Raw genomic sequence first — 22,209 nt, 5'->3', positions numbered from 1 at the left:
AATATTTCAGGTAGGTGTGCTACAAAGGAATTTTGATTCCTGACCTCAGTGTTTCTAAAATCCAGGCCACTCACCAGCATGTAGTTTCACTAGTTGTGCTCTTTCCTCTTTTTCACTTCAGTTTGTCTGTGTCTCACATATGTTGTCACATGCCTTTCAAGTTTTTCTGCTTTGCATCATTATGAAGTAAATGCTGCTTGCACAATGTAATGGATGTAGATTAATGAAACCATCTGCTTTTACGTTGGTCACCGAGGGAAAGGAAGGATAACTGTCGATCCATTTTAAATATATTATAGACCAAGTGATTGAATAAACTTGTGTTTTGTCCATTTGTTCTTGTTATTTGCGACTCTGAGGAAAACGGAAATGCTCCAGTTGTCTTTTCAACTGCGGAGACAACAATAAGGCCACTTGGAAATGCTAGGGGGGGAAAGTAAAACTTATCCGTTGCCACTTTAAGTCAGGTAGTTCTTATGTTTCACATTATGACCTATGAGCCTTTTTGGCTACCTCCCTTGTCATGTAATTCTGTAGGACCTACACCATGAAATGCAAGGTGCATTCTCCACTAAGTAGGTATTTACTCTTCACTACTCTGAGTAAAGGTTAACAGCCCTCGGAGAATTAGAAACAGGTCAGGCTACTCTGCCTTTGTGTTTGCTCTTTTAATCAGGTTTCAAATGGCCGTCTTAGATTTTAAACAGCTGCAAAGATTTTCCATTTTCTATTAAAATCTGCACAAGATAAATATTTGTGTGTCTCTGCGAACTGATCAGATTGTAAATATCTCCCCTCTGCCACAAATCTCAAGTATTGCACAAGGCACGTTTCTGGGAGTTTCTTTGTCACACATAGCAACCATTATGGTGTGTCACTGGATTGGCCGGCTCACACCCTCAGCTTTTGTGTCTACCTATCACACAATAGCTGCACTGCTTTTTCCCACCGTGGCTATGATAAAGAAGACAAAGATGAATTGTCCTTTCCTCGGTGCGCTCTGAAACGAGAACATAAAGACGCTGAAATTCCTCAAACAGATGAATGAACATATTTGTCCCAGCTCCAGCTTCTTACCACACCCATGATTAATGGTGAAAATGGAGTAAAACTTGGATACAAGGAAAGATTTTATCACCACATAATATTTAACCCCGTGAATACATGATAATGTGCATTTGATAAACTCCAAAGCAGTTTTTTTCTGCTTTTGTACTATGACCGACCTATATATGTTCATGAAAGTCTTGTCTTGTATTATTCCTCTTCTTCATGTAAATATTCCTGAATACTCTGTTATTCTGCTATTATTCTGTTCTGTTTCTCTATGCCAGTGAACAAAACAAATAACTAGACACACCCATTTGATGTGATGAATTATGTATATCTTGTCCTATGTTGTATTTTTAGGAAAAAGAGGTTCTCCTCCTAGGGTGAACTGTAGTTTTCTGGCAGACAGACACACAACAAGAAAAAAAGTCAAGAAATACTCGAGATAGTGCTCGATGTCAGCTAAAAATGGAAACCTGTGAATCCTCCTTTTCCTGTTGCACATTTACAAGCATGTCACAAATGTCATTTTATGTGATTTTACACACAACAGTGCACTCTTGGCTGTCTGTAATGAGCATGCTGAAGCTGTGATTTAGTCACAGTAATGCATTAGATGTTCCATTAGAGCAGAGCATACAATATTTGCTACATTGCACACCTTCAAAAATGCAAAGCTTGACATGAGAGACATGCCTGGGCAGGTAGACTATTTTCCCAGGGGGTTTCATGAGTCTCAAGCATTCTTCTGACCTGCACAGACTGAAGCAAACTAGCAGAAAAACATTCTTTGGGGAGTTTTTCTTGTTCCACTTCACAGCCCCTCATTTTCACACCTGAATATATGTTTCTGACAACAAAATACCAATTCATTTTATAGCATGCTCGGGTAAAGACACTGAAACTGTGAGGAGATGGAGGGACAGTATGTTCTGCCAAGTGTTATGAAAGAACCTGAATTATCACATGAGGAAGAAAATCTATACATACAGCAAAGCCACCATCAAGAGAGAAGCAGAGGCTCAATATTGGGGCTCGTTTCTGAAATCACTGCTCCTTGCACCAATTTAGTGATTCTAGTCAACAACTGCTTGCATGGATACCAAATTATTTTTATCTTGGAAGTCATTGAACGCACTTAGAGCTCTGAACAATACCACAGTCTCTCTCTCTGATCATGTGTCTAAAATCCCCTGTCTGCTACCATGGAAACAAGGTGGGAGTAAGACAGTCCAGGCGCACATGTGTTAGCTTGAACATGAGGAAGGAGCAGAGATGCAGAGATGAGTTTCACTGTGCTGCTGTGAGCTGCTGTGAGATCCTGTCACTTCCTCCTGCATGTAAAAATAATGACCAGTAGCAACAAGCCTTGTTTTTGCCCCTGTAGCATTTCCTGTTGAAAAAAAAAAAAAAAAGCACAACGTCCCTTGTTACGTGAATTTACTGCTGTCATAAAGGCTTGTTTATTAAAGGTGCACCATGTAGATATGGGGAAGGAACTTCACTTAGAAGTCAAATTTCTTCATTGACTGAATTTTTGTTTATGTCTAAACAAACTAAAAAAACAAATGCTCTTTGTTTTCATGACTCAATAAACAAACTGGCCTTAAAGGACAACACAATTTCATACTGTTTTACTTTGTTTACATGTGGCGGACCCTGCCACCTTTCTAGCTTCAAACAGTGTTCTGGGGACCTCATTTTCCTCTGAGAACAGCTTGTTTATTCAGTCATGGAAACATTTATGAATCAATATTTCTGAGTTTCTATTATTACCTCATTAATATCGTAATAATTTAGTTCAGAGTTTGAGGATTTCTTCTCCAAAACTACATAGTGACCCTTAAAGATTTATTGTATTTTGTTAGTTGTATTCGTTTTTTGCATTATCATATCGATCTCACTTTTGTTTACACTGTACCCTCCATCCAAACTCAGCCAAATTAAGTGCATTGTTTTTGTTGATATACAGTATGGCCTCGTCTGGGGAGCATTACTCCCAGTGTGGTTTCATTTTCAAAGCGCATTACGTATGTAGCCATAGGCAGTCTCAGAGGCATCTGTGTTCTTCGTAGTAGGCTGCAGTCAGTCAGAGCCACAGCTGGTCCAGAGGGTGCCCGTCACAACACTGGCAGATGGCCTCTTGGTGCGTCAAGCCAAGTTCACCACAATCAGCCCTTAGTGTCATTTCAGAGCCATTTGCATCACTATTCCTGGACAGTTATCGGGTCTCGACTGGGAACACCCATATGAGCAGCACCGATAGAAACTACAGTAAATATCTGAATATTTGAATGTTCTGCTTCTCACACGCACAAGGATCAGGTTTGATTTTTTTTTCTTTTCTTGCCGTGTCGTTGAGGAAGAAGCTGAACCCTCAGGCTGCATTCACGTTGTGAAGTTGTCAGGATAAATCTGTCATTTATCAGCATGAAAACATGTGGAGAGGGTGTAACAGGAGATAGCAGTGTCTTGTAATGTGTAGTATTGGCTGCTGTTTTCTCCAAAGCACACATTGTTAGGGGACACTGAGGAGCTGTTGTGAGAGCAGACTGCATGTAAGAATGGTAGAGGACTGGAGGAGGGTGGGGGCTGCATGGCTTTACAGATGTGTGTAAAAGTATAAATGTTTTGGCCTTTTTGGTGCTTCTTAAAAGGGCAAATGAAAATCAAAATAAACTAGCATGTCCTCTTTCCCATGCTAAAAATGAGATTAAATGCAGCCTCATGGGAAAGAGGATGAACGTGAACTTGTGCCAATCCCTCAGCAGAGCCTATTGTTGTTACAGCACAGCTGCTACAGTCTAAAGACCCATTACAGTTACGTAATCTCTCTCTCTCTCCCCCTCTTCCCCACATGAGATACAGCTGTTGTCGCTGAGCAGCAGAATGAGGTAGAGCAGGTTCTCTTTTTTTTGTAGCAGCCTCGTCAGTGCCTTGGTTAACACAATGACAGCACACAAAAATGAAGGCTTTGGTCAACTCAAAGCACTCACATTGTTACCCACTTTACTACAGTATGTTCACAGTCCTGGACGGGCAAATTAGTTCATACCTTTTTTAGTTTTTAAAGCTACACTGTCGTTTTGGGGGCCTACATCATTTTCTACCGACATAGACTAAATAAATAAACTCTTTGTTTTCATGACTCAATAAACAAACTGGCCTTAGAGGACAACACAGTTTCATACTGTTTTACTTTGTTTATATTTGGCGGACCCTGCCACCTTTCTAGCTTCGAACAGTGTTCTGGAGACCTTTTTTTCCTCTGAGAACAGCTTGTTTAATCAGTTATGGAAAAAATATATATATTATTACCTAATTTATATTGTAAATATTAAAATTTAATTTATTCTACAAAACTAAATAGTGCCCCTTTAAAAAAAACTTTTCAGCACCACAGCAACAGGCTCTTGCTGTGCTTGTTCTGTTCCTGTTTGTGTATGAGAACATACGACCTCAGCTCAACCAGGTACAGGCTGTTCAGTATGTACCTATCACCATATTACAGTAAAAGGCATCTGAGGACACCCAGTTGACAGCAGACACGGTTCATTCTCACCATTCATTTATCCTAGCATTACGTTTATGCTGTTCTACCAGCAGAGCATTTCTGAATGAAAACTGATACACACCACTAAACTCTAATCAACACCTGAGATCTATTCGAGGAGTTGTCTCGTTTCATCTGGCAGGAGAGATTTCTCAATTGCCTCTTTGCAGTTTGACAGTGGGAGACTGCTGTAGCTACAGCTGGAGGCAAAGTTCAGTGATGCTTCTGCTAAGGGTTAGCTGAGCATGGACCTGGTGCAACTACAAGGAAGTGCACTAAACAGGATTCAACAGGACTTTGAGGCCAGTCCAGTTTTAAGCATTTTCTTCACAGCATGGTGCAAATGATAGTTTGCCTCTGGAGTCAGTTGATGCTTAGAAACAGCTCAACTTTTTTCCCCTCAGATAGTCATTCCAGGAAGTAACACCTGTGTGGGTGGAAAGTCTATTGTAAGACACAATAGCTACCCGTGCAGACACAGCTAAAACTGCAAGTCAGTTTCTGATCTGTAAGGGTTCATGTTCCCCTTTGTAAAACTCAAATGTTGCCGTTAACTTAAAAATCCTGAAGTGTGCAATCCAAATGCACAAGATTTAGAAATTTATACTCCGGCTTGTCTGTGGGATCAAGCTGCTCAAGCTTTAGCAGTGAGGATTGTCAGCACTTTCTAGGTCAGTTAGTTACTTCACTGTGCCAGCACCAAAGACTGCTGCGTCGCCTACGAAATGTTCCCATGCTGTCACAGCCGCTTCATATTAAAAGCAGAATTTGCTGCTCAAAAGTAGCTCCAATAACCAGTCTAGGAGGAGCACACATAACTGACAAAATATCAACCACAAGGACACATTAAAGTCAATTTACATTTTTTATTTTGCATATTTAACAAACTGGTGCATTCCAGATTTTACAAAAACCCTTAAACACTGCTTGTTTTTAGCATTCACAAGTGGCTGGAGCAGGGCTACAAATCACAAAGTGTAGGTCCCGTAGTTGTTTCATGGCACGACTGCTCTTCACCACCACCCTGGAGATGCAGCCAAAGCAACAGATGACCAGAAACCCATGCCGACGTCGCGCCACACTTCCTTACTGTACAGAGGGACATCTTGACAAAAGAGTCGGTGGCGAGGGTCGAACAGCCACCGTTCTGTCAATTAGTCAGCTTGAGATACAGGTTGGAAAAAAAGAAGAAAAAAAAAAAGGCAGGTCTTGTGGAATGTACAGAGCATAGGAGTGCCGATCTGCATTATGCCGACTTCTCCTGTTCGATGGCTGCAAAGGAGGAAGTAAAGTTTGCATCGTTAGTTCCAAAAGTTGTGATCGTACCAACTCAAATGTTCTGGATTAAGGTCATTAGGTGCAACACGTACTTTCTTTGGTTGGCAGTGTGTTTTTCTCCGAAGTCTCTGTCTTCTTCAGCTTGGTCTTGTCGAAGGATTCGACTTCTGAGATGTCAGGCTTGTCACCCATGTCTGCGGAGGCTCTAAAGAAAAAAAAAAAGAATATATAAGAAAATTAAGCAATTTGGTTTACACTGATCACGTGGAGGTCACAATTAACAGCGTGATTGGCTAACATGAGTTAGGATGAGGACATTAAGGCAAAATAAACGGTGCATCTGCGCCTGACTAGAGAACAGCTTTGTGTCAGTTAGTGGGAGTGTGCAGTTCACGGACCACCGCCCTTTTTAAGCAATCTTAGATGAGCGTACCATCTTAATACCAACCCCCCTATGGACAAACCTCGACTTAAGGAAAAGTGAGAGCACATGTAATATTAAGTTTTATTTGAGCTAAATGACACAGCATGTAGCCCAATTAACTTTTAAGTTTCACAGACTACAAAGCAACAATGTTACACCCTTCAGTCATTCTGCAGCACGTCTTTGTTTAAACGCGTCACACTTTCGGCATTTTCTGATTTATTCGGGCAGTTTTGAACGCATCCTGCGCAGCTGAGACCGTTTGATGTCGAGGACAGGAAGGACATAGCGAGACGATGACTTCAGAGGTAATAAAGTCAAAAACCGCCATTTAGTTATTCACACAGCAGGGCTAAAATAAAAGCAGCCTCGAAACACACTATAATATATATATAAATAAACATAAAAAAGGCACTCACCGGGGTTTCAGTCACAGAGAGAGAGACAACAGGGTACACGTCGCGTCGGCGCAGGATCGCAGTGATGAGTCTGGTGTCAATCACACCTTAAATACTGCGCAGTATGCAAATAGTCCCCTGACGTCACGCCCACCGTCTCGGAAAACTCGCTTTTCTGCTACAAACATTGAGTGATAAGCGCCAAATGTGAAATATACCTTCGCCATATTGTACATTAAGCCTGCGAGTCTGAGTCTGAGCTCTTATCTCAGGAAAATTATCTGAGTTTAATCAGCTGCGACCACCTGCGTCAGATTAGATAAGCGATACATTTGAATGATCCATTTTCTCCTGTCTTTAGTGAAGTGTTTTTGCAGTCACATCGGTTCAAAGTGTTTGTTTATGACACAAAATGATCTAAATGTAGGCTACAAGGAGATTTAGGAGTAAAGCATTGAGTTCACTGAGTCCATTTACACACACTATTAAAACTGGATCAGGGCGACACCGTGCGGCCAAACAATGTAATAACAGGGAAGTAATGTACTGGGGAAAACAAGGAAGTGAAGATGAGGACCTGTAGGTTTATAAAAGTGACATAAGTATGAATAAATGCAGAAATAAATGATTACATACATAAATGTATAAAAACATAATGAAATAAATGTGTACACACATCAAATCAGTTGTATTTATATAGCACAAAATCACAATCAGAATTCCTTTATCACATTACCTCAGTGAGCTTAACAATCTGTACAGCAAGCAACATCCTCTGTCCTTAGACCCTCGACTTGAGTGAGGAAAAACTTAAAGCGATATAGGAAAAAAAAACTTTTAACGGGTTAAAAAAAATGGAAGAAACCTCAGGAGGAGCCACAGAGGAGGGGTCCCTCCCCCAGGACGGACAGACATGCAAAAGATGTTGCATGTACAGAACAGAACAACAAAATCACAGTTTACAAATTGCACTGAGAAACGATCTGATACAAGTAAATTATATAAAATATATGTGAAGAGTGTGGATCCAGGATACAAGAGAGCAGGCCGAGGCATCGCCAAGTGGTGTCTTCACTCCACCATTGTGACCTGAAGAGGGCAGACCATAAAAAAGAAAAACAATTTTACAGAAGTACATACAAGGAGATAGTGAAACAGAAGAGAGAAATGATCCATCGGAGCCCAGGGTATGGCAATCGAGATCTATCAATATGAAATGTGATTTATACGTAAATAAAAAAATGTATAAATAAATGCAGAAATGAATGAAAAAACACATTTATTTCTGCACTAATTCATTTATGTATTAATTTATACATAATGCACCATATTTGTTTGTATGCCTTACAATATGACGTGGCATGCTGTATCGTCCCCATAGGGAAATTTGTCTTGGACTCAAAAACTGTGCGCATGTACAGTCCTGTAGCTGGAGGGGGCGTCTATGTGACCATAAATGTCTGTCGTTTCCACATGATTTTGCACAGCAGCGGTAAATCAATGAGTGGCAGCCACACAGCAGATCCATGTCACACACACTAGTTAGCTAACAGTTAACTGTTACTGCAACTTTTTCTTCTTATCCTGTTGTAAGGCGGTTGGCAACCAGTGTTAAGGCTCATCACCGACATCTATTATTACGAAGTGAGAACAGAAAGAAACAGAAAAGATTTACAAGACGCTGGAATATTGACATGATAATATAGTATGTCTATTGTCAACTCGATCACAGTTATTGCCAATACCAGTTGTTGCAGACACCCCTCTATTGCACATATTAAACATATTACACAACCAGTAATGATAAGACCACCACAAGTTATTGCACAATCCCTGCAGTCTAAAGCAGCATTATGTCAAATCTTAATTGAGGTAGACACAAATGAGTTTTCATAGCAGTTAAATTTACACTGGTTTGTTCTATATCTTCTGCCAGAAGGCAAGAGCTAATACTCTCCATGGAGAATTATGTGGTGGGTCAGACGGTATCTTCTGTGCTTGCCTGAAAACAGACTGCTCATATGTTGACTGAAGGGACTGATTTTTTCCACATAGCCTTCATGGCAGTCTGTACCAGACGAGCAAGCTTATTTTTCAACTACATGGTAATATTGCCATCCATGCTGACATCCCATACCTGCTCTCTAGAACAGCCTGGTAGAATAAAAACATGACTACTGTAACAGCATCCTCCATGGCTCACCATCTAAACTTCTCAAGAAACTGCAATACATGCAGAACTCAGCCGCACGCCTGCTCACCCATACCCGCTCCAGAGACCACATCACCCCCGTCCTCCGTGACCTACACTGGCTGCCCATCACTCACCGCATACAGTTCAAAATCATCCTCCTCACTCACAAAGCACTTAATAACCTAGCCCCCCCTTACCTCACAGACCTACTTCATAACCACACCCCCTCCCGCGACCTCCGCTCATCCGAAGGAAACATCCTCTCCCCACCTACACGGACCAAGCACCGAACCTGGGGAGACAGAGCCTTCTCCATCGCTGCCCCCTCCCTCTGGAACTCACTCCCCATACCGATCCGTACCTGCACACACCTCCCAACATTTAAAACCATGCTCAAAACGCACCTTTTTAAATTAGCTTTTAATTTATAATCTTGATGTGCTTGTTTTATACTGTTCTCTGTGTTTTTACTGTATCTTACTGTTTTTAACTGCATATTTCATGATTTTTTTTTAAAAGTGTAAAGTGTCTTTGAGCATCTGTAAAAGCGCTTACAAATAAAATTTATTATTATTATTATTATTATTATCCTCTGGTCCACAACCAACCAACCAACCAACCAGTAAACCAACATACACCCTGGTTTACTGGTTGGTTGGTATGCATAAAAAACCCAATCTCTGTTGTAAACAAAGCACACGCTGTCAGCAAGCTGTTATCCAAGTGGAGAACAAGGTTCATAAAGGAGCACGCCTGACTGATTCTTCTTCATGTATGACCACAGAGCTATGATCCCTCACTGAGCAAGGGTCCAGAACCATCTCTCTTCAGTTTTCCTGAGATTTATAATGAGATGGTTGGTATCACGCCACTGTACAAAATGCTCTATTACAGTGACATAGGCTAATGTGATTACTATTGTCAGTAGAGATTGAATTTATAAAAAGTTAGGAGTATACATCAGATAAATGTTCAGGGTGGATTCAGAATTTGTATAATTGTGGAGGTTGTGCAAGGTTTCTTTAGATTCTTTAAATTCTCTTTTTACAAACTTGAAGGGGCAGTGTGTAGTTTTGGAGAAGAAATTCAAACTCTGAACTTTAATTATTACGATAAAATCGAGGTAATAATACAAACTCAGAAATATTTCTTTTTCCCATAACTGAATAAACAAGCTGTTCTCAGAGGAAAATAAGGTCCCCAGAAGCTTTGAAGCTTGAAAGGTGGCAGGGTCCGCCACATATAAACAAAATAAAACAGTATGAAATTGTGTTGTCCCTTAAGGTCAGTTTGTTTATTTCATCTACAAAATGACACAGATTGAAAATGGATTGATTTATTCATGCATTAATACTTGCACACAAAACACAATCAAATTCAGTAATTCACATGTTTAATTATCAGCAAATAATTATGAAGTTAGTCTTTTTTTATGTTCTTTTCAAGAGTGATAAAAGTCTTGATGGACCACATCAGTGTTGATATAGAACGATAGTTTCAGAGCAAGGTTCCAGATGTTAAGCAGGGCTCAAATTTATACAAAATATGAAAATGGCTGGTAGACATGCCTCACTCACCAGCCAAAAAGGCAACGGTAATCTACTGAGCGGCTGGTACATTTTGAACATTCACTAGACATTTGGCCCGTGGACAAAACAATTATTTGAGAACCGTGATAATAAAGTTATAAATTAATCCCAGTCTGTTGGTCTTGTTTCAGCGGCTGGTGAAGTACTTTGAGTAAGTCTTGTTGTACATCACCTGATTGTCTACTCTGACCACATTCCTCAGGTTTTGCCAAAACCAGGGCTCTGCGGCAGCTGTTCTCGGCCACTCCACCACACTTTCCCCACACAGCCTCCTCCTCAGACGCAGGAAGTGAGAGTGCTGCAGCACGGGCTCCAGCATCAGCACCACGATCACATCCATATTCTCATCCAGCAGTCTTTGGTGGGCCAGATACATCGCCAGCTTGAAAACACCGGTCTTAACGTAGCCCTCTGTCAAGACAAAAAGAGTCTTGCGACTGTATTGGATGCTCTGACTGAGGTTATCCACCAGCGGGACACCCGGGGGCCAATCCCTCTCCTCCAGACACAGAGGAAGATGCTTCTCTCCTTCTTCTTCCAGTTTCACTCGCAGATCCCTCATCACCCACTCAGAGACATGAGGATCTGAGGTGTCGTAAGTCACAAAGACATCATAAACACCATGTGATGAGTTCAAGGAGCTGTATCCCTTCAGCTTAGCTTTCACATAGTGCGAGACGTAGGAAGCATCCCAGTAAAATAAATGAGCAATCGTTGCCACAAACATGAAAACGATAATGAAGGCGCTTGTGAGAAGGTAGATCAAGAACGCCAGACTGTCATTTACACACTGGTTTATGTCAAACTTTATCAGAGGTTTATCCCTCTGGTTTGCTGGTGTGTCACACGTCACCTCAGTGATCAGTCTAGGGATTTTTATGCCGCTGTTTTCAATCCACAGAATGAAATCTAATGAATCGCAGGTACACTGGAAGGGATTTTTCTGCAAGTACAAAGTATCAATCTGACTCTCAGGTCTTGGCTGGAAGGTGGATTCATTGATGGTCGTCAGTTTGTTGTAGCCAAGTTTAAGAATCTTAAGGCTTTTCACACCGTTTAGAAATCCATTGTCCAAGTGGAAAATTTTATTATGACTCAAGTCGAGGACAGTCAAATTGTAGGTGCCGTTTGAGTTTATACCCGTCACATTCGTTAAAACATTGTAGCTCAGGTCTAAAACTTCAAGCTGATGGAAAAACTGCAGATTGTCCCACACAAAATCGTTCAGTTTGTTGTGATTTATGTGCAGTCTGATGAGTTTCTGTGGCAAATATCCATAAACATCATCTGGAATCTTTGCAATTTTGTTGTAGGATATATCTAAGATTGTCAAATTAGTAAGATTGGTAAACAGCTTCTTATATGTGCCATCTTTTTCTTTCCAAAGAGTTCCAAGATAGTTACGCGTGAACTGAAGTTCTGTTAATGATTTGCTGTGCATCTGTTTCGTCGTTAATGTGTTAATGCTGTTAAAACTCATATTCAGCACTCTTAAGGCAGGCAGATATTTTGTAAAGTTCAAATTATGCGTTATCCCGAACACTTTAAAGTAGTGTTCGTTGTGGCTGAGGTCTAGCACTTCTAGCTTTTGTAGTTCACTGAAGGCGTAGTCGTAGGCCAGATCAATCTTATTGAATGACAGGTCCAGATATGTCAAATTAACCAGCCCTTTGAACTCTGTTCCATTAAGTGCTGCTGATAATCCGTTTCTCGAGAGGTTGAGACATGCGATATCTCCGTAGCCCTCGAATTGCTCTGGAGAAATGAAAAACAGATTATTTGAGCTGAGAACTACTACTCGTCCAGAGTCAAAGCACTCTTGCTTGATAAGGCTGTGTGTTAACTCAATATCGAAATCTCTCGCATGGGGTTTCACAAACGGTGAAATCGAAAAGTCCGGCCTCTGATTGTATCCCTTATTTGGATGTGGGGGGTTTTTCACTGGAATGGGGTACAGCCTGTTTTCTGCGAGGTATATCATTTTCAGGTGGGGGAAATTGCTGAATATGGTGGAGTCGGAGTAAATAATGAAGTTAGTCCCTAAGTTCAACGCAGACAGATTTTTGAGCTGGTACAAAGGTTTGAGTGTCCCTGGTCCAATATTCTGGAAGACCAAGCCCTCCAAATGCAAAGTTCGAAGTAACTTAAGATTTGAAAACTCTGTTGAAAGATTTATAGTCTGAGGATAGTACTTAAGATCGAAGTTGAATGAGAAATCAAGTCTTTCTAGCTTGGGAATGTGTCTTAGAAACGTTGCCTCCTCAGTCATTGGTTTTAGCAAGAAGTTAAATGACACGAACAATTGTTTAAGACTGTTCAGCTTCTTAAACCAGGACGGATTCAGTTCAGTCAGTGAGTTTCCTCCAAGGTTCAGCAGCTTAAGCTGTGTCAAATCGTCAAATGCATTAGGGTGGATGCCAAGAGAACCGTTTTTGCAGGGAACGCAGGGGTATGGAGCATTTTGACATCTTGGACAATTCCCTTGTATTTTTAGGGTTTCTAAATGATTTAACCCGCGGAAATCATCTTCAGATATGCTCTGTATTTGGTTCGGACCCAACTTTAACAGGAGTAACGATTGGGGTAATCCTTTGGGAACTTTAGTTAAGTTGTTAAAGGACAAGTCCAGACCCTGCAGTATGGTCAAATTCTCAAAGCTGTCGTCCTCAATCATAAAAGACTGCCCACAAGGATGCCAGCTGTAGCAGTTTTTTGATAACCATAACTTTGTCACATTCGTTAAACCGGCAAGACTCGTCTTATTCAATGACACAATCTTGTTAACGTTTAGCTCAAGGGTTTTCACGCTGGGGGGGAGATTTCTGGGAATATGTGTCTGACAAGTGCCACTCAGGCTCAGTACACGTAGTTTTGTCAGATTTTTGAAAGCATTCGCATCAATGTTCACTTCTTCTTTCTTGTTTGCCCAGTTGAGATTAAGTTGAGTCAGATTCAGCAGTTTGGAAAAGGAATCAGCCGAAATATTCTTGATAAAATTTTCCGATAAGTCCAGCTGAGTTGCGTTACTAGTTATCCCCTCGGGTATTTCATGCAGATGACGCCCTCTGCAGTCAAAGATGACCTCAGAGGTGTTGTCGGCTGGGACATCACAAGGGAACTTCGGCGACATCCATGAAAGTTTACATGCAGCAGGCTGGATCTCATGATGGCAACAGAGACAGAAGAACAGCAGGCGTATCCAACATGTGACGGTCTGTAGATAAACAATAAAATGAGTCAAATGAAGTTACTTTAACTTAAACAGTATGTCATCATGAATTATATCATGCATTTGCGTTATTTTAAATATAGTATAGTTAGTCACAATATTCAGCTTAAGTAAAGTTAGGTGCCCATATGAGTCATTACATTGTTGTCTGCTGTTCTGTCCCTCCTCACTCCACCTGTTCCTCGTCCTGTCATTAGTGTGTCTGTATTTAGTGTTTGTGCTCCCTCATGTCTTCGTCAGATTGTTTTCGTTTCCCTCCGTCGTGGTCCGTGTAACTTCAGTGTCCCTCCGTGATTTCCCGTTCCCGACTTTCTCCGTGTTAGCCTGTGTCCGTCTTGTCTTCCTCTGTGTTCTTCCGTGTTTCCCTGTGACGTCACCCTGTGTTCTCCACCAGCTTCTTCTCCAGTGTTTCCTCCAGTGACTCCTCGTGTCTCTCGTTTTGGTATGTCTGTTGTTTTGGTTTCTGGGTTGTCTTTTGATTTGTACTTTGCTTTTGTTTGCACTTTGTTTTAGCCTTTAGTTGTTACTTTGTTTCTGTCTATGTGTCTCATTTTAGTTTTTCTGTATTTCCTCATTTTTTGTATTCAGCTTTGGTTATTAAAAGCTCGCCCTTTGTTTCCCACAATACTGCCTCCTGTGTGTGCGCCTGTGTGTCTGCACTTGGGTCCTCTTCTAGTATAACCTTAAAACATAACAGTAATCACTGGTGTTTATTGGCTCCAGCGCCAATCAGCTATGATGGGAACGCTACATTTGGGTGGACATGCTAAACAAGCAGCGCTCCAATATCATTCAGTTGGCACTTAGTTAGAAAGAGATGCAAGTAAAAGATATTTAAAAAGTAACTTTTGTTAGTGGCTTCTGTGCTTGTCAGTTGCCCGAACGGTACTGTGCTGTATGATCAAACATGTACAGTGACCTCACTATTGCTTTAAGGCAGACTTGACAATTTGTGAACCTATACATTTAAACATGCTGCAAGGAACATGTAACTGGTTATGAAACACTTTTTAAACACGTTTAATATAGATGTCTCTATGACCTACATAAGCAAAAGAGACCGTCAGTGAGAAGATGGGTTATTTCTATAAAGTTATTATATTTAATCTTAATGCCTGTCATCGGGTTGATTTCTGACTTATCCAGGTCGGATAAGTCAGAAAATGATAAGTATACTTTGTGGCAGAGTGCTGTGGATGTATTGAGGGGTCTCAAAGCTGCGGCACTAAAACTAAGTTTACTTTGTTTCACCATCTTTATATCACAATTATTAGTCTTTCATAGTCACTAATAGAAACACTTTATTTGTGAGTTTCTTTTCAGAATGATACCACTTGTTCCCAGCAGGTGGCAGTAGTTTGCAAGTTAAATAGAACTCAACTAGAATAAGTGCTCTGCATTTTGTTAGAATTATTTATTCAGTAAACCCCTTACAGCAAGACTATGTAACTTTTGCTCAACAATGGCGATTATTGGATAATGGTAAATACAAAACACTGTACTGCAACAGTAGCACAGGAAAAGAAAAGCTGACTTGCCTCAATAATGTCTGAAAAACAACAATATATATCTGAATTGTACTCAGATCAGACCAATTAAGGCTGTAGCAGCAAAACCCCTGAGTAACCTGAACTAAGTAACGCTGTGCATATTTAACTTGTATAGATTCAAAATTTTAAACAGAGTAAGTTATTTCTTCCTCTTAAAGCCATACACCCTCCCTTTGTCATCCAATTTCCCCATAAGTAGCTCTTCCACACTGAGACACAGTGTCACCTATGTAGATCGATGTATATCGCTACCAACTTGTTCCTGCTTGCCATTAAGGGGGCACAATGTAGTTTTGGAGAAGAAATTTAAACTCAGAATTTATATATTTACAATGTTAATGGAGTAATAATACAAATGCAGAAATATTTAATTGTTTATTTAGTTTGTTTAGGCATAATAAATTAGTCAATGACGATTCAAATTTCTTCCCATTAACTACATAGTCCACCTTTTTAAAGCTGTATGATCTTTACATTTTCTGCTACTCTATTTTTCCTCTCCGCTACGTTTTTGGAGGCAAGAATACTTTTTACTCACTACATATATTTAATAACTGTAGTTACTAGTTATTTTGCAGATTACATGCTGCATCAGGGCCAAAGCCGTGCAGTTTAAAATGTATTTATTTTATCTGGACACAGATGTTTTTAAAAATGACTCCAATAATCAGAAAAGTGCTAAATATGAGATCTGATAATTGGCAGGGTGGGTGATCAGTCTACCTACAGTATACACTGTATACATACATGTAAATATATTTATAATATACTTTTACACATACACTTTTGATAATCACGCACATTTATCCCTATAAAATTACTTTTAATATCTGAACTTAAAGGCGTTTACTCAAGTGCTATACGTATGGGTGACTTTCACTTTTACCAAAGTAATATTTTACAGGAAATATCTAATTTGACTCAACATTCACAACATTTCAGACTGAAACATGGTACCTTTGGAAACTAGAATTTAAAACAATGTTCTTTGGGTTTGACAAAGTTTGGCTGCACAACATGACTTTGTGAGTCCACCGGCAGACTAATGCTTCGTGGTTGACAGGCACTCTCTAAAAAAGGAAGGTGGTACTGACAAAACAAGCTTTAGTTGTGAATTAACTTTAATGAACTGTATTTACTGTAGAACACTTCATTATCAAAAAAAGAATCGGTAATACATTTGTACACAGTTGGTCAATGTTTTATCTTCTTTACACAGAAGCACAACATCATGAACGATTATATTACAGAAACATCCAGTTAAAAAGCACATGCAGGTAAATAGTAAATTCATAACACATGATTTTGAGGAAATCTAATGACTAAACAGTTTGATCATGAGGGGTATCTATACATAGAGCACATCTTAAAAGCATACAGAGAAACTTGTATCAGTAAAACTCACCATCGTGCATGTGTTGTATTGATTCCTTATGATCCTTAAATGACTTTCTGGCACTTGAAAGTCATTGTCAAAGCTATGGCCGTCTTGTGTGTCATCAAGTCAACACAAATGAAAATGTCCTACTTCATCTCTGTGTTCTTTATCTTTAGTATACAACACACAACAAATCAATCATAGCAGTAACAGACTGACTACTGTAGATCTGGGACAGATGTAGCGTGTGAATTGAGGAAGTGCATCTGTATCACTTCCCCATTTCCTGGCATGTTGGCAGTTTTGTTAACATCTTAAAATAAAAGAATTAAAAATATAGTCCTCTGCTGAGATGGCACCAGCCACTTCTCTAAAGAGTGAATGGGGTATTTGAAATAAGCACGCTATCATTTTACCATAGCCTTCTTCTTTGTTCATTTATGTAAGAAAATACACATTACATTGTTATTCACATGCAGAAGTACATTTAGAGGAATCTAAAATGAAAGAACTGTGTATGACAGTTTATTATTCTATTCACAGTGTCTCTTTGAAGAGGTTGTTGTATTGCTTGTGGCTTTCAGTTGCCAATACGCTTCTCAGGCTGAACCAGAAGTACGGCTGGGCCTGAGGGTTTGTTGGCCACTCCAGCACAGACCTCTTATACAGCCTCTTCCTTAATCTCAGGTACTTCGAATTGCATTGCACTTTCTCCAGGAAGATCAGTACGATGACATCATCTTTTTCATCCATTAGCCTTTGGTGGGCCATGTAGAAAGCTGTCTTGAAGTTGCCACTTTTAATATATTTGCTGGTCAGAATGAACACGGTCCTCTTGCTCTTGTGGATGCTTTGGGAGAGGTTGTCGATCAGGGGGCATCCAGGGATCCAGTCCCGTTCCTCCAGGCACAGCGTCAGGCAACGGTCTCCGCGTTCCTCCAGATGAACGCACATTTCTTTAAACACCCACTCCGTCACTGCAGAATCCTCCTTGTCGTATATCACAAAGGCATCATAGACGGAGCTTTGGGAGTCTAGGCGGATATAGCCTTTCAGCTTGGCCCTGCAGAAGTGGTAGATGTACCAGACATCCCACAGGAAGAGGTGGCTGGAAATGGACAGGGTGAGGAAGCCGAGGATGAGAGAAGTCGTGAGGGTGTAGAGGATGATCGTCAGGTAGTTGTGCTGGCAGGCCAGCAGGTCCACTGAGACCACAGGATGGCCTTTTTGCGCCCCCGGAGAGGCACAGGTTACTTCTGTGGCCAGTCTCGGGATGGTCACGTTGGTACTGTTGAGCCACATGACAAACCAAGTGGCATTGCAGCTGCACTGGAAATTGTTTTTGTGCAGAAGCAGCTTGTCCATCTTCTTAACAACATTGTCTGGGAAGCTAGATTGTTCAATCTGCTTTATGATATTGTTACTGAGGTCCAGATGTTTTAAGCTGTAGGCGTCCTTGAGAAAATCTGGGGTTAGTTTTAGGATGTGGTTGTGGTGTATAATGAACTTCACTAGAGATGTGGTGCAGTTTGACAGCATGCGTGGGACAGTAGTTAGGCAGTTTCCACTGAGATCTAAGACTTTCAAAGAATGTAGAAGTTGTAGTTGCCCCCAAGAAAAGTAGTTTAGTCTGTTGTTTTTAATGTAGAGCTCAGATAGTTTGTCTGGCAGACCGTTGAACACTTCTTTTGGAATGAAATTGAGGTTGTTACTAGAGATGTCGAGGACACTCAGATTAATTAATTTCTTGAAATAATTGAAATATTTGTCGTTCCCATCTCTCCACAAAATATCTAACCGGTTATCTATGAACTCTAACCTCTCTAGTGATTGACTCTCCATCTCCGTGTTAGTGGAGGTAGAAATCTTGTTGTTGTTTATCAACAATATCTTGAGATTTTTCAGATTTCTAGTGAAATTAAGCATGTGAGTCAAGCCCTCCGACTCAAAATAATGGTTGTTGTTGCTTATATCCAAGACTACCAGACTCTTTAGCTCTTGAAATGCAGTGGAGTGGAGCAGGTCCAGCCGATTAAAGGAGAAGTCCAGATATTTTAAATTAGTCAGATAGGTGAATTCGGAGCCATTCAGACTTTGGCTCATTGCATTTCCTGACAGATTGAGGCATCTCAGCTCTCTAAGGTTTAAAAATTTTGAATTCAAGAAGAAGATGTTGTTTCCGCTCACATCCAGGGTTTTGCCAAATTGGCTGCATTTCTTCTTGACAAGGGATGAAATAACTCCAAGTTCTTTCTCTTTGTATTTGCAGCTGCGTGCATATTCATCATATCTGAAGTAATGAATCTCTCTCGCTTCCCCATTTTGGTACTGATCAGCAGGCGACATGGGAGACCAGTCCAGGGGCTCTCCTCCAGAGAAACCAACAGGGTCTTGGCTGTCAGAAGGGGAGGATATTTTGTTGCCAGACAGATTGATTATTTTAAAGCTTTTTAATTCCATCAGAATACTAAGGTTTGCCATTTTAATGAAGTTTGTGCCCAAATCTACAACCTCTAAGTCTCTGAGAGGCTTTAAATGAACAATGCTTACTGGCTCTAGCTGCTGAAACACGAAGCCCTTTAGCCTGAGAATTTTAAGTGATTTGAGGTGGGAGAAACTGCTGCTTAGTTTCAGTGTTTGGGGGTACCTCTGCAGATCATAGTTGAAGGAAAGGTCGAGTTCTTCCAGTTTGCCCAGGGAACATGGGAAGGTGGTGTCTCCTATCGCTCTCGCTAAAAAGTTTGATGAGAGATCAAGCTGTTTGAGCTCCGTTGTGCTCGCAAACCACTCAGCCGGCACAAATGTCAGAGAGTTGCTGTGCATGCGGAGCGTCTTTAGTTTTGTCAACATTTTGAAGGCGTTCTTGCTGACGTTCTGCGGTGAATCATTTGGGCAGGGGTTGCATGGGAAAGGTGCATTGTAACATCGAGGACAGTTTCCGCTGATGTCCAGAATCTCAAGGTTCGTTAGGTTTTTGAAATCCTCATCAGTGACAGTCAAAATGTTATTATTGTAGAGATACAACTCCTTCAGACTTGTGGGTAGGTGCGGTGGAATAAAGGATAAGTTATTTGACTTAAGACTTAACAATGTCAAATTGTTAAGCTGAAAAAAGGCACCCTCCTCTACAGAATAGGAATAATTACATGGGTTACGAAAATAGCAGTTTTGGCCGAGGTAAAGTATCTCAACATTTCTGATCTCAGAGAGGTTTGCTTTAGAAATAGAGCTAATGTGATTCACTTCCAGACTCAGCAGGATCAGGTTTGAAGGCAGGCCTTTGGGTATGCTTTCGAGTTGATTGCCATCTAGATACAGCACTTGCAGATTCCTCAGGCTGGTAAAGGTATTATCCTCTATTTTCACACTCTGAAGGCACATGCGGTCCTTGGGGCCGATTTTGATTGGCACACAGTTGCACCTCATGTCAATCTCAGTAAGGTTCTCCATACCTTGGAAGGAGGTGGAGTTTAATTTATGAATGTGATTGATGGTGAGCGTCAGATTAGTGGTGTCTCTGGGGATGTCGCGGGGAATATCTTTGAGGCTTTTCTCAGTGCAGTCCACCGTCACCGTGCTCCCATTGTTGGTCTCACTAACATCACATGGCAGAGTTTTTGGGTAGGAAACGCTGGCCGTCGACAGGGAGAGGAAACACCACAGGCCCAGCAGTGGCACACACATCTGCAGAAAAACACAAGGAGGTTCACTGAGAAATGTGTGCAAGTGGAAAGCTAATAACGCAGTCTAAGACACATAAGACACGTATCAAGCATAATCACCTGCTAAAATCAACAAGGTATGTACAGGATGTGCTTCTTCATGATAATAATAACAATAATAATAATAATTACATAGCACTTTTCAAAAACAAGTTACAAAGTGCTTTACAAAGACATAAAACAACTGTACAAATCATGCAATAATAAAACAAGCAATACTCAAACATATAAAAAACAAAATAAAAAGGGAAGTGTGTTTTTCAGAGAGATTTAAAAAGAAGAAACCGAGCTTGTCTGCCTCATCTCCTCCGGCAGCTCGTTCCAAAGACTTTAAAAGCTCGCTCTCCCCTGGTTTTTAGCCTCGACCTTGGAATAGCCAACAGTCCTCTGCCAGAGGATCTCAGGCTGCATTCAGGCTCATAATGGGTTTTTAAGTCTGTGATGTAATCACGCCCTACCCCTGACGTGCTTTAAAAGTGATTATTACAATTTTAATAATCTAACAATCAGTAATCTAACCAGGATGTAAAGAAGGTGTGTAAGACGATTTCCAGATTTTTTTGTGACAAAAAGGATCACATTTTTTAGATATTGCGTAGTTGAAGAAGCACGACTGAATGGCTGATTTCAGCTGTTGATCAAAGTTAAGTTTGTTGTCAAGGACAACCAAGGTTTCTACACTGGGATTTGATGAGTGAGAAGTGCTTGCTGGAGGGGTCTGAACCTATGATAATGGCTTCTGATTTATCTGTGTTAAGCCGAAGAAAGGTCTGAGAGAGCCAGTTTTTTTTTTTTTTTTACATCTGTAAGACAGGATTGTATGTTAACTATTCATGTTGTGTCATTGGAATCAAATGAGGAATAAATCTGGGAGTCATCTGCATAAAAATGGAAACCCCTTGTGCATAAAAGATCTGACCTAGCGGTAGCATATAAATGGAGAATAATAATGGGCCAAGGACTGAGCCATGAAGTACACTACAGGAAAATGGAGATCTAAAATCGCCAGTGGCCACACAGAATTTCCAATGAGATAATTAGGAATAAAACCAATCTAAAACCGTACCAGATATGCCAACCAAGTGCCTAATTAAAATCACATGGTCAACTGTATCAAAAACTGCTTTGAAATGGCGATTGAAGAAGCGACAATTACAGCTGGATTTTTGGGCCTCACTGCTTCTCGGGATCCAGTGTTGCCTGTGTGACGTCTGTCAGTTGCCAGCTTTGCCACGCCTCCATAACAACACCACATGAATGCAAAAAGGGAACATAACACATACTACTTACTGAATAAAAATGGTTGCTATAAAAGTAACGTTATGTACATAGGGTTGGGCGATGTCTGCTGAATTGGCATTTGACGATGTCTACAGTGAAACATCGTGATGGATGATGACATCGTTGTTTATGAATTTGAGGCAGCGTATCCCCTCAGTGTTATCACAAACAACAACAACTCTTGCCCTACAGCAACTCTGAGGGGACACACGACTTAATTGTGCTCTCTGGTGAGGAGCCTTTTAAATCACGATGTTAGGATGGTCAAGGATTAGTAGTCCATGGCTGTCAGCCATCGGCCAAACACTAGTATATGCTTATTCACTGTCAACTTATTCTTGTCATTATGATGCGAAACACCTACTTCTCTGGCCGACCAACTACTGCTGGGTGCTGCTACTGTGCGCCACTTATGATATTTTCCAGGAAAGTCACCACCGACACCCAGTGTACAACTTTCATCAGTGGGCCATAGGCTCAATCATCGTTGCGTTACCTCTTTCGGCAATAGATAGTGACTTAACAGATATTTGTTTACGCGGAAATCTCTGAGATTATTACTT

General features: G+C 40.7%; 3 protein-coding genes across 4 annotated transcripts; all 3 read right to left on the bottom strand.

Moving 5' to 3' along the window:
- Positions 1-5,455: 5,455 nt before the first annotated feature.
- tmsb4x (thymosin beta 4 X-linked) lies at positions 5,456-6,831 on the bottom strand. Its single transcript, XM_084361535.1, has 3 exons — positions 6,725-6,831; positions 5,974-6,086; positions 5,456-5,875 (listed from the first exon to the last, which is right to left on the bottom strand). Exons 2-3 carry the CDS (start codon positions 6,071-6,073, stop codon positions 5,850-5,852), a joined length of 126 nt encoding a protein of 41 aa, XP_084217661.1. The 5' UTR covers positions 6,074-6,086; positions 6,725-6,831; the 3' UTR covers positions 5,456-5,849.
- Positions 6,832-7,439: 608 nt separating this feature from the next.
- Positions 7,440-20,327, bottom strand: LOC311262566 (toll-like receptor 7; the record flags this gene model as incomplete). Of its 2 annotated transcripts, none has more annotated exons than XR_014623277.1 (3): positions 7,440-7,512; positions 7,740-7,792; positions 8,907-9,342. XR_014623277.1 is itself a non-coding variant. In XM_084362069.1 (3 exons), one exon carries the CDS (start codon positions 20,325-20,327, stop codon positions 17,181-17,183), a length of 3,147 nt encoding a protein of 1,048 aa, XP_084218195.1. In that variant the 3' UTR covers positions 7,440-7,512; positions 7,740-7,792; positions 16,671-17,180. The 2 variants fall into 2 exon arrangements, 1 of the variants encoding a protein (XP_084218195.1); XM_084362069.1 differs by lacking the exon at positions 8,907-9,342 and adding an exon at positions 16,671-20,327.
- tlr8a (toll-like receptor 8a) lies at positions 10,263-14,246 on the bottom strand. The gene has a single exon (XM_084362070.1). It carries the CDS (start codon positions 13,614-13,616, stop codon positions 10,614-10,616), a length of 3,003 nt encoding a protein of 1,000 aa, XP_084218196.1. The 5' UTR covers positions 13,617-14,246; the 3' UTR covers positions 10,263-10,613.
- Positions 20,328-22,209: the final 1,882 nt, after the last annotated feature.

Source organism: Pagrus pagrus, assembly GCF_965226575.1.
Source record: "Pagrus pagrus genome assembly, chromosome: 9".
Lineage (NCBI taxonomy): Eukaryota > Metazoa > Chordata > Actinopteri > Spariformes > Sparidae > Pagrus > Pagrus pagrus.
This window is presented reverse-complemented; position numbering and strand designations above follow the sequence as displayed.

What these genes read in the sequence shown, in the direction of transcription:
- tmsb4x (XM_084361535.1), bottom strand. Translation starts at nt 6,073, where the DNA reads ATGGGTGACAAGCCTGACATCTCAGAAGTCGAATCCTTCGACAAGACC. An exon ending in CACACTGCCAACCAAAGAAA is followed by an intron (nt 5,876 to 5,973) that starts GTACGTGTTGCA and finishes CCTCCTTTGCAG; the next exon opens with CCATCGAACAGGAGAAGTCG.
- tlr8a (XM_084362070.1), bottom strand. Translation starts at nt 13,616, where the DNA reads ATGTCGCCGAAGTTCCCTTGTGATGTCCCAGCCGACAACACCTCTGAG.